Here is a 13,660-nt window from a genome sequence, read left to right on the forward strand (position 1 = left end):
ATAGAATAGTTCTTTTTAAGTCAGAGTAGAAACAAATTTGATAAAACTCTATTACACTGTGGTTTTATCCACTGCTAGATCATTGTGTTCGTCTTTCGTTGCCAAAGAAGACCATGTCATCAGAGAAATGATGAAGAAATGACTTGCACTTCACTTTGTTTGGAGTGAGGGAGGGCTGTTGCCTTTGTGAATACACATACACACACATCATATGGACCAGAAAATTAGCAATTCCAAGAACTTCCTTATGGTAACTTGAAGAATCCTACTCTCTCCCACATCTGACAATACAGCTTACTCTTATACCACTAGGGAAGAAAGACTGAAAAGCAAAAGTTGTAATAAAGGATAAAGGAATGGAGCAAATTATATGTTAGTAAAACTTTCCTTCATAGAGAATTAGGGACCTCTTCATTTAACAAGAATAAAACTCATGTGAGTTATAAGAAGCTCCAATTAATTACTATCTAGATTTTTTGATGTTTATTTGAGGATTCCTTGAAGCTATTGAGTTTTAGCCTTACACTATCAAATTCTCTGAGGGTAGACTAGCTACAGCTGTACAGATGTACAAGCAAGAAGCAGCAGGACCAGATACATTGGTTATGGTCTTTGTATACATCCAGTTAAAAGTACTAAAACGTCTCTGATGTATTCCCTGGGGTCCTAGGTATAATGCCAATATGATACCCACAGCAGCCATTATGGATATGCATGTGTATTTCCAGGGTAAATTTACAAAATATAATAAACTTTCTTCCTCAAAGGCAAAATCAAAATATTTACTTGGGACCTCATTAGAATATCAGGAGGTAAGATTTAAAAGGATACTCATCACTAATTCAGGGAGTGCCAACATCTTAAATCTTCTTTCTGTCAGGCCTCCCCACAAGAACAAGGTCCCCTAGACAAATTCCTCCCTTCACCCACTCACAGCTTGCTTCTCTCACTCTCTGCTCTGCCTGCTCTCACTCTCTGCTCATGTACTCTCTCTCTCTCTCTCTCTCTCTCTCTCTCTCTCTCTCTCTCTCTCTCTCTTCCTTAGGCAAACTCCTCCCAGTCTGAGCTCCATGTGATCCAGGCTCCATGTGACCACAGTTTCCATGTGTTAGGCCTATTAATGGGTGGAGAAGATCTTCCTATTCTATTGACTTTACATTTGGCTCCAAGATCTTTCATATATATTACACAGGCCAATAGGACTTTAGGAATAACTTCTATCAACATAACTTGCATGACAATATAAAAGGGACAACACAAAATAAACACATAAAATAATGTCTTAGGGTGGGGGCATGGGCATAAGCACCCCATCTTCCCTCCTCAAATGAATGGGTCCCAAAATCCCTTGGTCTCATCTTCTGAAACTACTTCCTGCTGAAATTGGACATGGAGCTATCCCTGCCTCTTGAAGTTCTATTTGAAGGGTCAGTTCCTTATCGAGTATGTGGAGCTTGGTCAATGCCACGTCCAGGGGTGAGGTATCATAGTCTTGGACAGAGAGTGACATCCATCTTAATCGGTCAGTCATCTACAAGTGGAAGGCACTAAGCCTATAGTAAACAAATCTAGCAAACAGGTTAAACAGACAAAGGCCAAAAAGAATAAGGAGACAATAACCAGAAGTAGGGTAAATATAGCATCAGCCATGCTTCTGGAGTCCAAGAACCCACCAGAACTGCATTAATTCCTATCTCCCTTACTGCAAATTGGTATCTCCCCTCAGGCAAATTTAAATTCCTACCTCTCAATATATTTATCCCAATGATATATTCAGGAACGGGTAAAATTACCACTGTATATTCTTTTCATCATTAGTTTAACTTGTCTGGTTAGTATTTCAGCCCCTCCCAGTCCTGTGATGGTAATAGGGGTTCCATATTTAAATTTATCTGGGTTTCCATATATAAGGGAGGCCTCCACTCCAGCATCTATTAATGACTTAGTTATAGTGGTTGATCCAATTTTCTAATATATAGTTAAACTGATATAAGGTCTGTAATTCCATCTGTATACTTATTTAATCCGAGGTGGGGGTTGGTCAGTCTCCTATTCTCCCTGTAGATGTGACAAACTTGGATACAATGATGCAGGAAGATTTGTAGGGGTAGTTATTACTTCCCTATTCTGTCTAATATTAAATCCCTTTTCCCAGTATATCTTATTTAGTTTATTAGCTGGAATACCATCTATTCTTTCATTATCTGTTCCTGCTCTCAATAAAGCAGTAAACATTCCTCTCTTTGTTAATCTATTCTGACTGAATCCACTGGCTATTTTCTCATCTTTCTTGGGGAAATTTATCCTTTCCCCATTTCCCTAAGTCACCTAATTGTGCAATCTTATCTAGCACCTCTGAAAGAGAGGGTCCTATTGACCCAATTAGTAGAGTCAGAATCACGCATTTATAAGCAAGAGGAGCAGTCTTCACTATTATGTTTCTATGAGAAATTGTTAAGGGAGTGCTGTGGTATATATCTGCATCTCCAATCATAATTGCAGTTTTCATTATCTCTTCCTTTAACTTTCTTATACAGCCTCTAAGGAAATACCAGGGTCTGTCTCTACTCAACCACAGAGAGTCAGTGGGATACTGTTTATTGCATCCCTCAGCAGCTAAAACTAACAAATTAGTTCCATTGCTACTTCCTTGAATATGATAATCCCTAAAAGTTTGTTGTACAAAAGGATTCTGACTAATACCAATAAATTTCAAATAATCTATGTTATCTACCCATACTCCTCTGGCACCCTTGTCACTGATTCTCACCATCCAAGATACTAGTGATTCTCCAATTTTTTGAGTGAATCGATTTATAATATCTGTGACCTCCTACTGAGTAAAATCCTTAAACACTGTGTGGCCCCCTTCCTTTCTTTGTAGTACTGGACGAATATCCAAATTTCTAGAAGCTTCCTCATCTAAATTTGTTTCATTTTCCTCCCATGCATCTTCCTCCAAGGTATCTGGGTCCCAGTCAGGCCCTGCATGTGTAAGGGTTACATGCACCTTCCTCTTGTTAACTTTTCTCTTCTTTTTCTGAGCTAAACTCACAGCTGTCTTTTCTACTATCACCTGATACTTTCTAGTTTGCTCCTCTGAAGGGAAGTTCTGATGCTATAGCATAGAAAGCTTCTCATGCAAATCAGCTGACTCCTTTTTCAGCTAAAGCTTTTCCTCCAGCAATTTGTCTCTACTTTTACATATAACATGATAACTTATTAACAATGCCCATCCTCCTCTACAAAGTCTTGCCATTTCCTTCCCAAATTCTATTGGTATTCCTTGCAAACATCTTTCTAAATCTATGGCTTCTCCTTTCTGTAGCTTGGGTTCCCAGTTTTCACAAAGTTGTAATGTTAATGGAATAGGAAGATCTTTCCCACCCATTAATGGGCCTATGTGACCTGCTTTGAGCTGGGGCCCAGCTGACTGCTGTGATGAAGCCTGAGTCACATAGCATGGTTGAAGGAGTCTGCAGAACAGTGGAACAGGAAGAGTCAGGCACAGCTACAAGAGAGTGAGGCAGAACTGAGGCAGAGCAGCTAGTGTGAGAGAGGGAGGAATTTTGCCTAGGAGAGCTTGTTTGTGAGGAGGCCTAACAGAGGGAAGGCTTAGGAATGTTGGTACTCCCTGGATTGGTGATGTATATAAACTTCTTTGCTACCATGGTAGAATTGGCTTTCTAGTATCTGAATAAATATTTTGGTTTTGCCTTTGAGAAAGAGAGTTATTTATATTTTGAAAATTTACCCTGGAAATACGCATGCATATTTATAGCAGCTGCTATAGGTATCGCATTGCTGTTGCAAAAGTCCTGTGCTTTTAGCCCATTCTCTCACTAGGAAGGAATAAGGTAAATTCTCCCATTCTGGGATACCATTCCCTTCCCTAGAGCCTTCCTGTCTCCAAGTAGAGGTTTTATATTTTGCGATCCCATCCTCATCACCATTTGTAATGTGATACATAGCAGCCACTATGAATATGCATGCATATTTCCAGGGTAAATTCACAAAATATAATAAACTCTCTTCCTCAAAGGCAAAACCAAAATATTTATTTGAGACATCATTAGAATACCAGGAGGTAAGATTTAACAGGGTACTCATCATCAATCCAGGGAGTGCCAAAATCTTAAACCTTCTTTTTGTCAAGACTCCCCACAAAAAACAAGTTACCGTAGACAAATTCCTCCCTTTGCCCACTCACAGCTTGCTTCTCTCTCTCTCTTTCTCTCTCTCTCCCTTTCTCTCTTTTCTCTCCCTTTCTCTCTCTCTCTCTCTCTCTCTCTCTCTCTCTGTCTCTGTCTCTCTGTCTCTCTCTCTGTCTCTCTCTTCCTTGGGTAAGCTCCTCTCAGTCTGAGCTTCATGTGACCACAGGTTCCATGTGTAAGGCCTATTAATGGGAGAGGAATTCTACTAACATTACACTAGGCCAAAGGTCAATCTGGTCTGCAAGTTCACTCCATCATCAGCCATTTGTTTGGGAAGTTTCTACATCTAGGGGGTACACTGATAATAGGAGCATAGGGATGACTAACCTATTACCAAAAAGGCTGTGATAACTTGATGTTTTCCAACAGACGGCACTAATATTCCATAACTAAGGTGTCTCTGTGTTCCTAAGGAACTATATTCTGATTCCGAATTCTCTGATTGCCACATACCATACTACATGCTGGAAATATAAAATCAAGGGAAACAACAAACACACATACACATATGTGAACATATGTATGCATATATATATTTATGTATATATATATATATATATATTTTTTTTTTTCACACATATATTTTTCCAATTGGACTCATGATTTCATTAGTGTAAGGTGGTCTTGATAAGGAACCCTTTACCAATGGACACTGACATCTTTCCTGCAAATTTATAGCTTTAGAGAGTTGCGTGAGGCATTGACGGAGTTTAAGTGACTTGCCCAGGATCTCTCACACGCATGCATAGCCAGCATGTGTGAAAAGTGGGACTAGAACTCAGGTCTTCCTGACTCAGAGAACAGGTCTTTATCCATCATGCCAAACTATTTCTTATAAAAAAGTACAGAAAATAAATACAATTAGGAAGTTGATTTAGTAATTTAGGTCTGAAACCATGAGGACCTATATTAATGTAACAGCAATGGGAATGGAAAGAATTAAGAAGACATATTTTGAAAAAATAAGTAAAAGGACTTGGTGATTTATCAATGTACAAGGAAAGGGATGATTTGTATTTTGATTGAGAGACCAAGGGAATGCTGGCATCACTGACGGAGGAAACTTGCTGCATGTATGGAGATGAGTTCACCATGCATGAGATCACTATGGGTCATTCAAATGGAGATGGCCGTATATTTTTGGAGATACAAGATTAGAGCTAAGACAAGAATTGAGACTGAAGATGAAGATTATAAAGTCACTGACATTAAAATGATAAAACCATAAGAATCGATAAACTCTCTGAAATAAGAGTAGAGGGAGAACATGCCTAACAGTATGGATGGAGACAGAGAAGTATCTGACAAAGTCCCTACCCTCTAAAGAGTGTATATTTCTAATTAAACCTCATTATAAAATATGTCACTTTTCAAAGATTTCTCAAATTTACTAGACCAGAAATTCATATTGAACATATTATACTTACATCAGGAATAATAATAATAATAAATATATAATATTTATGTCAGGAATCCTGGTACTGAGAATCTTCCAACTGATAGGGTACAATATAGCTTTTATTGTATGTGCTACAGCCAAAGTCTAAAATGTGACACCTTTAAACAGTATTACTGACCCAATTCAGTTTGTCAACAAGTCCAGATTACCAGGTCTGCATAAACTACATCCCAGGTTACTGAAGGAACTGGTAGATGCACCTCTTTATCTACTACTTGTGCGACATTTTACTGGGCTTCAGTTTTCTCATCTGTGCATTGAAAGGACTAGACCAGATGACCTGAGAAGTCCATTCCAGCTCTGAATCTATGATCCCATCCAAAATGTCTCTCTTGGTGATCTCATCAGTTCCCACCAGTTCAATGATCATTTCTTTGCAGACAACACCCAAATTCATAAGTCTAGCCCTAATCTCTTTCCTTAACTCCAATACAGTATCACTGTATCTCCTGGATATACCAGCAGTTATTTCCAACTCTACATGTTCAAAACTGAACTAATTATCTTCTGTTCTAAACAAATCCCTCCTCCAAATTTCCCTATTTCCATGGAAGGTATCACTATTCTTCTGGTTAATCCAATCCAAGATTCAAAATCATGAAATCATCTTTGACTCTTTCTTATCTTTCAACTGACCAGCCCTTCCCATCTCCTGACCCATTCCCATCCAATACATTGCCAAATTTCAGGGATTTTATCTCCACATCTCCAGTATTTGTCCTTTTATCCCATTTATAAAACTACCATTCTAGTTTAGTGTCTTATCACCTCACATCTAGATTACTAAAATAGCCTCCTTATTGATTTCCTGCTTCTAGTCATTACTTTTTCCAGCACATAATCCAAATATATGCCAAAATAGTTTTCCTAAAGCACAAGGCTGACCACATTATCCCTTGCTCAAAAATCTCCAGTAGCTCCCTATTGCCTCTAATTGAAACACAAACTCCTCACCCTGAGTATTTAATCTCTGTCACAATATGGTTCCAGTCTATCTTTTGTATTATCTCCCTTTAAATCTCCTGGGTCCTTTCGCTACTTTATTCTAACACTAAATATGTCTCCTTAGGTAAAGTGTAAATGTACCCATTAAAACTTGTAAAGATTAATTAACTAAGTCACATAAGTCATATTCATGAACTTGCCCTTGGAGAGAGAAAGACAGAGACAAGAAAGAGACAAAAAGAGACAAATCACAAAGAGCCGACAGGTCTCTGTTGGAATTGGGAGAAGAAGCCTACACATATGTAAGTAGCTCACCCAGGAAACAACACAGCCTGGCAAAAAGAGAAGATTGGGAAAGGAATTCCTAGAGGAGAAGTCATAGAGCTGAGGAGTTCCTGGATCAAGCCTTCTAGAAATGGAGAAATTTCTGGAAATTGTGTATTTCCTATGCCAACTCTAAGAGGATCACAGACCTGGAACTAGGAGGGACCACAGGGTTATCTGGTCTAATTCCCTCTTTCTACAGATGAGGAACATGAGTTCCAGAGAAGTGAAGGAAGTGTCAGGGATGGGGCTTAAATCCAAGTCCTCTGACTCCAGAGACAGAGCGCCATTGCTCCTTCTGCTATACTAGCAGTTCTGGAGCAGAAAAGGACAGAACCACAACATACAGAAGCAAACCCTAATCTGGTCATCATTAGCCAGAGAATACAGCTAATTCACATATAGCTAATTCAGGCAGATGAGTTCTATGGACTAGGCAGGGCCAGAGGAAAAGGATTATCTATCAATGCTGAGTTCTTTTCCTTCTTAGAGGAAGGTGAATGAAAGTAATACCTTTGGAGCTGGAGCACCATATTAAGTCCCTGGAGAGAAGATGAGCACACCAGAAAAGGAAGGACTTATCTTTATCATTAATGTGGTCAGATATGTGTCCTCTCTGTTTTGAGTTTTTTGTTTTAATTAAATCAAGGCTGACCTGTAGCCTATGTATTATCAGTCTGAATTTTTACATTGGAAGCAGAGAACGCTTTTATTTTTCGGTAAAGATGTAGATAAGCTATTTTCTGTTGCTCCTACAGAAACTGCCCCTAAGACTAAACCTGGTCTATGTAAACAGAGAACTGCATTCCCGAGTCATGGGTTATACCAACTCAAAAGGCACCATTTAGTGAATAAATCTAAGTAGCTATACCTTTCCAGCCCTTGTTCAATTAAGTGATCAAGGAGAAAATCCATTTTGCTTAGAAAGAGTCCAGATCATCAAAGACCACAATATTATTAGAAGGAGTTTAACACTAAAAAGTAGAATCTATCTTACCTGATTATCCAGTTTCAACTGCCGGAGCTTCATATTTTCATCTTCAAAAGCCCTGTTTAAAAAAAAAAACAAAACAAGAAGAAAAAAACTTGTGAAAAATCTGGCTAGCTTCCTCTCACATATGTACCTGCCCTTCTGAGTTCACTCAAGTAATTGATTTTGCCAAGACAGATCAGTTTCTTAGATGCTCCTTATACTATGTATGACCTGTCACTCTACTTGCCAAAAAGAGCCCACAGGTATTCTTGACAACTTCTGTGCTCTACTGCTCTAGCCAGCAGCCACCATGAGAAGAAAGATTAGATCACAGACTTTCAGTTTATCAGGAATTACAGATCTATCATAAAGGGAAATTCTTCCTAAAAATAGCTTTTAAATTATATTACTTTTTAGAAATGGCTCTAGAGTACTCCAACACATTATGAGGAATTCTTGCTCCAGTGCTACCAATTATTTCTTTATGCCCACGGATATAACTTATTTGTATTTCCTGGGTCTGAGGTAGTTACATAATACAGAGTTATGCTGAGATTCAGGAATTTCAAGATCAACACAGTTAAATTTTGTGTCAATGTATCTGTAATTAAAATCCAGTAAACTCTATGGATTTAGATATGCAGTACTTTCTGGTTCTCCTATATCCTATTTTTATATTTTAGAACACTCTATATGCTCACAAACAATTCCAAACCATCCAAACAGACTATTTTCTTAACCAATCTTCTAGTTCCATACCCCTAATTCACTTCCTCCAAAAAATGGAGTTATCTCAGTGGATCTTGAGTCAGGAAGATATGAGCTCAAATTTAGACTCAGAACTTACTAGCTGTTTGATCACTGGCACATCATTTAATCTGTCTGCCTCAGTTTTCTCATCTCTGTGATAATAATAGCACCAATCGTACAGGGTCATTGTGAGAATAACATGAGATAATACTTGTAAAGCTTTTTGTAAATCTTAAAGTCCCATGTGAAAGCTAGATATTATGTAGTAGTAGTAGTAGTAGTAGTAGTAGTAGTAGTAGTAGTAGTAGTAGTAGTAGTAAGTAGTAGTAACTATTTGACCCCAGAAGGCAAACTAGAAGCAATGGATAGAAACTATAAAGAAAAAAGCAAACTTAGGCTTGATATAAAAGTAAAACTTCCTAACAAATAGAGCCATCTACTAGTGTAATGGAACTGCCTCAGGAAATAGTAACTTCTTCCTCACTAGAGATCTTAAAACAAAGGCTTATTCAAGTATGAGTTGGACTACATGGCCTCTGAGGTCCCTTATCAACTTTCTCAGATTCTGTGATTCTATAACTATTAAGATCATTACAGGGATTCTGTAAAGTCCTGGTCTCTACCTTCTGAGTAACTACCTTTAGCCATGGTATATGCCATGATATAAGAAAAGTTAAGTTAGAAATGAAACAGACTCACTGATATAGAGCAGTAGTTTCCACATTGTCACATAAACCACATTGTTACATAATATTCCCTGAAAGAATGATCTTGGGTATGTGTTTAATGCAATATTACTCCATTATCAATGTGTCCAACCTTCAATACTGTACGAGAGCTAAGGTTCTTTCATGAAAAAAAAATCCAGAAGTATGCCACAACCTTTGCTATAAAATTGGACTCTTTAAATATTTCTCTCAAGGTTTCTAAGAATGAAGAAATTACTGCACAAACTAGATGCCACACCTAGACACCAACCAACCAAATAACTTTTTTCAAGCTTGGGCAAGTTGAACATAACTGCCAAACAAATTGCATGTAATCAAAGGACATTGAGCTCACTGGTACAGACACTAAATATATGTTATGCAATCATACCATCTAAGTGCCTTTAATGTCTCAAAAAGACATACTTTCATTAAGCCATCCGGGACAGTTTAAATTATAGCTTAGAAACAGTAGCAAAGATAATTTGTATATTTACAGTCATAATGAACAAGGATTCTCTTTGAACTAGAAAAAGGTCTTGAAGAATTTGTGGGATTTTTTTTTCTCATTTTTGTCATACTAAAGGTACTCAGCAATAAATCTAACTAACCTTGGTCAGTAAATAGAACAAGACAGAAAGGATTCCTAATTTTTAACAAGAACAGAGTTTAACAACTACATGAAAGTCTCTCGACTTTAGTTTTCATGAAAAAATTGTGAGAATAAAACCTTCCAAATGTTCTAAATGAAAACTAAAAAATTCAAAGGTTCATAAATCTTGGAGAAATGTGGCAAACTATCACCACAGATGATGTCCACTTGGGATGGCTCCCTGCTCTCTTGACACTGACCTCTGGGCCAAAGTCTGAGTTGAGGTTGCTTGAATAAATTATCAATGCTATAAACACCTTTCTTACTAAATACTCTTATAGGAATCCTTTCCCAACCCCTTGAGGGCAGGAATTGCTTTTTGCCTCTTTTTGTATCCCCAAAAGCACAGTGCTCAGTACACAGCAGGCACTTAAATGTTTACTGATAAGACTGATACTGTCAATATCAATAGATATAAACCATTTAAATAAAATCTCTTTGGGGGAGGGATCCTCAATAATTTAAAAAAATTTTTTTAGAACTGCTGTTCTAATAGATCAGGGTCATTTTCAGTCAACCAATCAATCAATAAACAAATGAGATTTCTTATATTTTTTCCCCCTATTCTTTCATTTATGATTTTGTTCTAATAATTCCAGCTATCTCTTGAGGTTACTTTTGTTTGGTCTATTCTACTTTTTAAGGAAGTCCATTTCTTGGGTAAGGTTTATGACTTTTTCTTCTTTTTTATTCTGCTTCCAGTCTTTTCCTTAAGAGATTTTACTTCCTTTGCTTCATTTCTTCCAGGTTTGTAGCCCTTGTATAAAAACTATTTTCTCACTTGGAGTCTCTGCTTGCAGTTTGTAGAGTTAAATTTGCAATAATTTTTGATACCAGATAGCGTTTTCTTGAATTTACTCATCTCATAAGCTTTAGTTCCTGAATTAGGACTTTATGCCAAGCCAGGCTCCATCTCCAGTTGCTCTTTTGAGTGAACTGGTTGACTCTACTTGGTCTGCTCTGAGTCCCCTGCACTCTTATATCTCCACCTCTGCAGTTCAGTCCTCCTAGATCTTTAAGGTTCAGAGTGCTGGATCTTCAGGGTCCTCTCTGGTATATCAGGACAGAGTATTAGGGGCATCAGTCCCTTGGTCTATTCTGTTTAGATCTGAGTGCTAGCAAAACCACATTGCTTTGGTCTCTGCCAGATGCTACCATTTCCCAAGGCGTCTAAGCTCTCTACCATGGGAGTTTTTCAGGAATTTCTCCATTTTTCCTGCCTTTGGACACAGAATCTTGCAGGTAATTCATATCCCTTGTCTCTGGTCACACTGAGTCCCTGCATTGGTGCTGGCTTTGCTGATAAAGGTCTCAGCTGACTTTTTGTGCAGTTCTGAGGCAGAATTGTCTTAATGCCATTTTAATTTGATTTCATGAACTTCATGGTTTTGCAATAAGTGAGAGCTGGGCCATTCAGGCAGCCATCTTGGCAGGAAGTCTTTCTCTGGCTTTAGCAATGAGCATGATACACTAGAGAGCCTCAAATTTATTAAAAAAAAAAAAAACAACTGACATGGCCAAATGAGAGCTTACTAATAGTAATGTAGGCTAAATGAAGTCTAGAAAGGGCTGCATAGGATAGTGGATAGAGAGCTAGCCAGGAAGTCAGGAAGACCTGGGTTCAAGTTTCACCTCTGACATACAGCAGGTATGTAACTTAGGACAAGTCCTTAACTTGTCAGTGCTCGAGATGACAGAGTATCCAATATACTTGCTGACTGAAAAAGGATCCTGCTAGAAACATATTAAAATGTAACTGGGAAATATTTAACAAAATAAATAGAAATACAATAAAATAAAAATAATGTTAATATATGTTTTCCAAGTCACCATCTGATATCTACTGGAGTTGGTTGCCACTTCTATGGAAAACTCTCTAAGACAGGCTGCAGAGAAGGTGCTGACCTGCACTGGTAGTGAGAATTTCAGGGCTAGTGACTAACCTTATCCTTAAGAATGGGCTAATTTCTTTAGTAGTTATATAATTCTGGTCAACGAATAACATATTTGAATTTCCATGACTTTTGTTATATTTTTGAAGTACACTAATTCTGGTTAGACTTTTACAATAAAACTAGAAATAGTTTTTGCCTTTCAAATAAAAGGTTCTTAATAAATGTTCAACTTGTTGTTTGTACTACATATATTTCATGACTTTGCTAAAGGTTATTCCATGCTGTGGATCTTTTGATAACCTTTACAAATCACTTAGGGCATATTTCATAGTATCTTAGGAAATGAAAAGGAAGGGGCAGCAAAATATGGAACTAATGAAGAAAGAGAAATGTTTTAATCAAGATTAAGCAGCCATGTTCATTTTAAAATTTTCCTGATTCCCAGTTCACAATCTGCCCCACAGACTATTTTACCAAACGAAGTTAAAAGTTTCAGGATAACAACATACCAAAGGCAGAGTGATCTCATACTAGACTCCCTCAGCTTACAATCAGTGTATTTATCTAGCTGTCAATGACATAAAATTTAAAGAATTGCTGAAGACCACATGTTTCTGCTATCTACATCATACTAGATAATAATTATGCTGCAATCAGCATTTAGCTATAATTTGGCCTCTGGTGGGAGGGTTAAATAAATAGTCTCCTTCTGTTGTACTTGTGCCAGACACAAAGCAGGATAAGACCTAATAGATAAATATAGACTTTTCAATCTAAACTGCTCCTGAATTTTTCCTCTACTGACTACAATATGATATCCTACAACCAACAAATCATTATTTTTGTAAGTAATCAACTCAGTCTGGAAAGTCTATGAAGCAATTTACTGGCAAAATATTAAATCATTATGAATCATCTATCCAATTTTAAGCATTTGGGTTGCTGTTTTCTTATATTTGAATGATGGAGTATCACTTATAAATATGCTACCAATGGGACATTTCATTCTTGGAAATTATAATTCAAAAAGGGGAAAGAAAAGTTATGGAATATAAGATCAGAAATTTGAAGCTTGATGGAACCTTAGGTTTAGTCTAACCCATTCCTTGTACATGTGGGGAACCTATCAGGAGTGGTTAATTTATCTGAGTTCACAGAGTTAGTAAATAGTAGATAGAACCCAGAATATACAGAGTACTATGTTTACAGTTTTAGTGCTCTTTATTTAAAATTATAGTTCCTGACATCATAGAACTTACAGCCTACTAGGAGAATGACATATACAAAAATAACTGTAATATAAAAAGAGTACGGTCAATGCATAAAAGAGGTAGAAAACAATAGAGGTGTTTTGGGAGATTCATTTGTAACCGAATGGAAATTTTATGGGGATAAAATGTGTAAGAGAAAATAAATAAAAAGCTTCACGGAGAAGGACCATGTGAAAACCTGGGGAAGACTTGTATGAAATGACGCAGAGTGACATAAAGTAAGCAGGAGAACAATTTACATAATGACAACAATATTGTAATGGAAAACAACTTTAAAATACTTCTGAGCTCCTACCAATGCAATAACCAATCACAGCTTTAAGTGATGAATCACCTTTGGCAGAGAATTGATGGACTACAAGAAAGAGACATATTTATATATTTATATACAATGTATTGATTTGTTTAACTATGTAATGGTTAAAAGTGAAAGTTTCAATGGAGGGAGGATTCTGGATTGTGACAGGTAT

The 13,660-nt window shown here is 37.2% G+C and overlaps 1 protein-coding gene across 4 annotated transcripts in view; it reads right to left on the minus strand.

The window, feature by feature from the left end:
- Positions 1 to 13,660, minus strand: part of TULP3 (TUB like protein 3) — a 55,363-nt gene that overhangs the window by 25,155 nt on the left and 16,548 nt on the right. For all 4 annotated transcript variants that reach the window (XM_072654025.1, XM_072654027.1, XM_072654028.1 and 1 more), the window contains exon 2: positions 7,940 to 7,991. In XM_072654025.1, coding sequence (XP_072510126.1) covers positions 7,940 to 7,991 — 52 coding nt within the window. The remainder of the gene's footprint in view (positions 1 to 7,939; positions 7,992 to 13,660) is intronic.

This window comes from Notamacropus eugenii, chromosome 3, assembly GCF_028372415.1.
Source record: "Notamacropus eugenii isolate mMacEug1 chromosome 3, mMacEug1.pri_v2, whole genome shotgun sequence".
Classification (NCBI taxonomy): Eukaryota; Metazoa; Chordata; class Mammalia; order Diprotodontia; family Macropodidae; genus Notamacropus; species Notamacropus eugenii.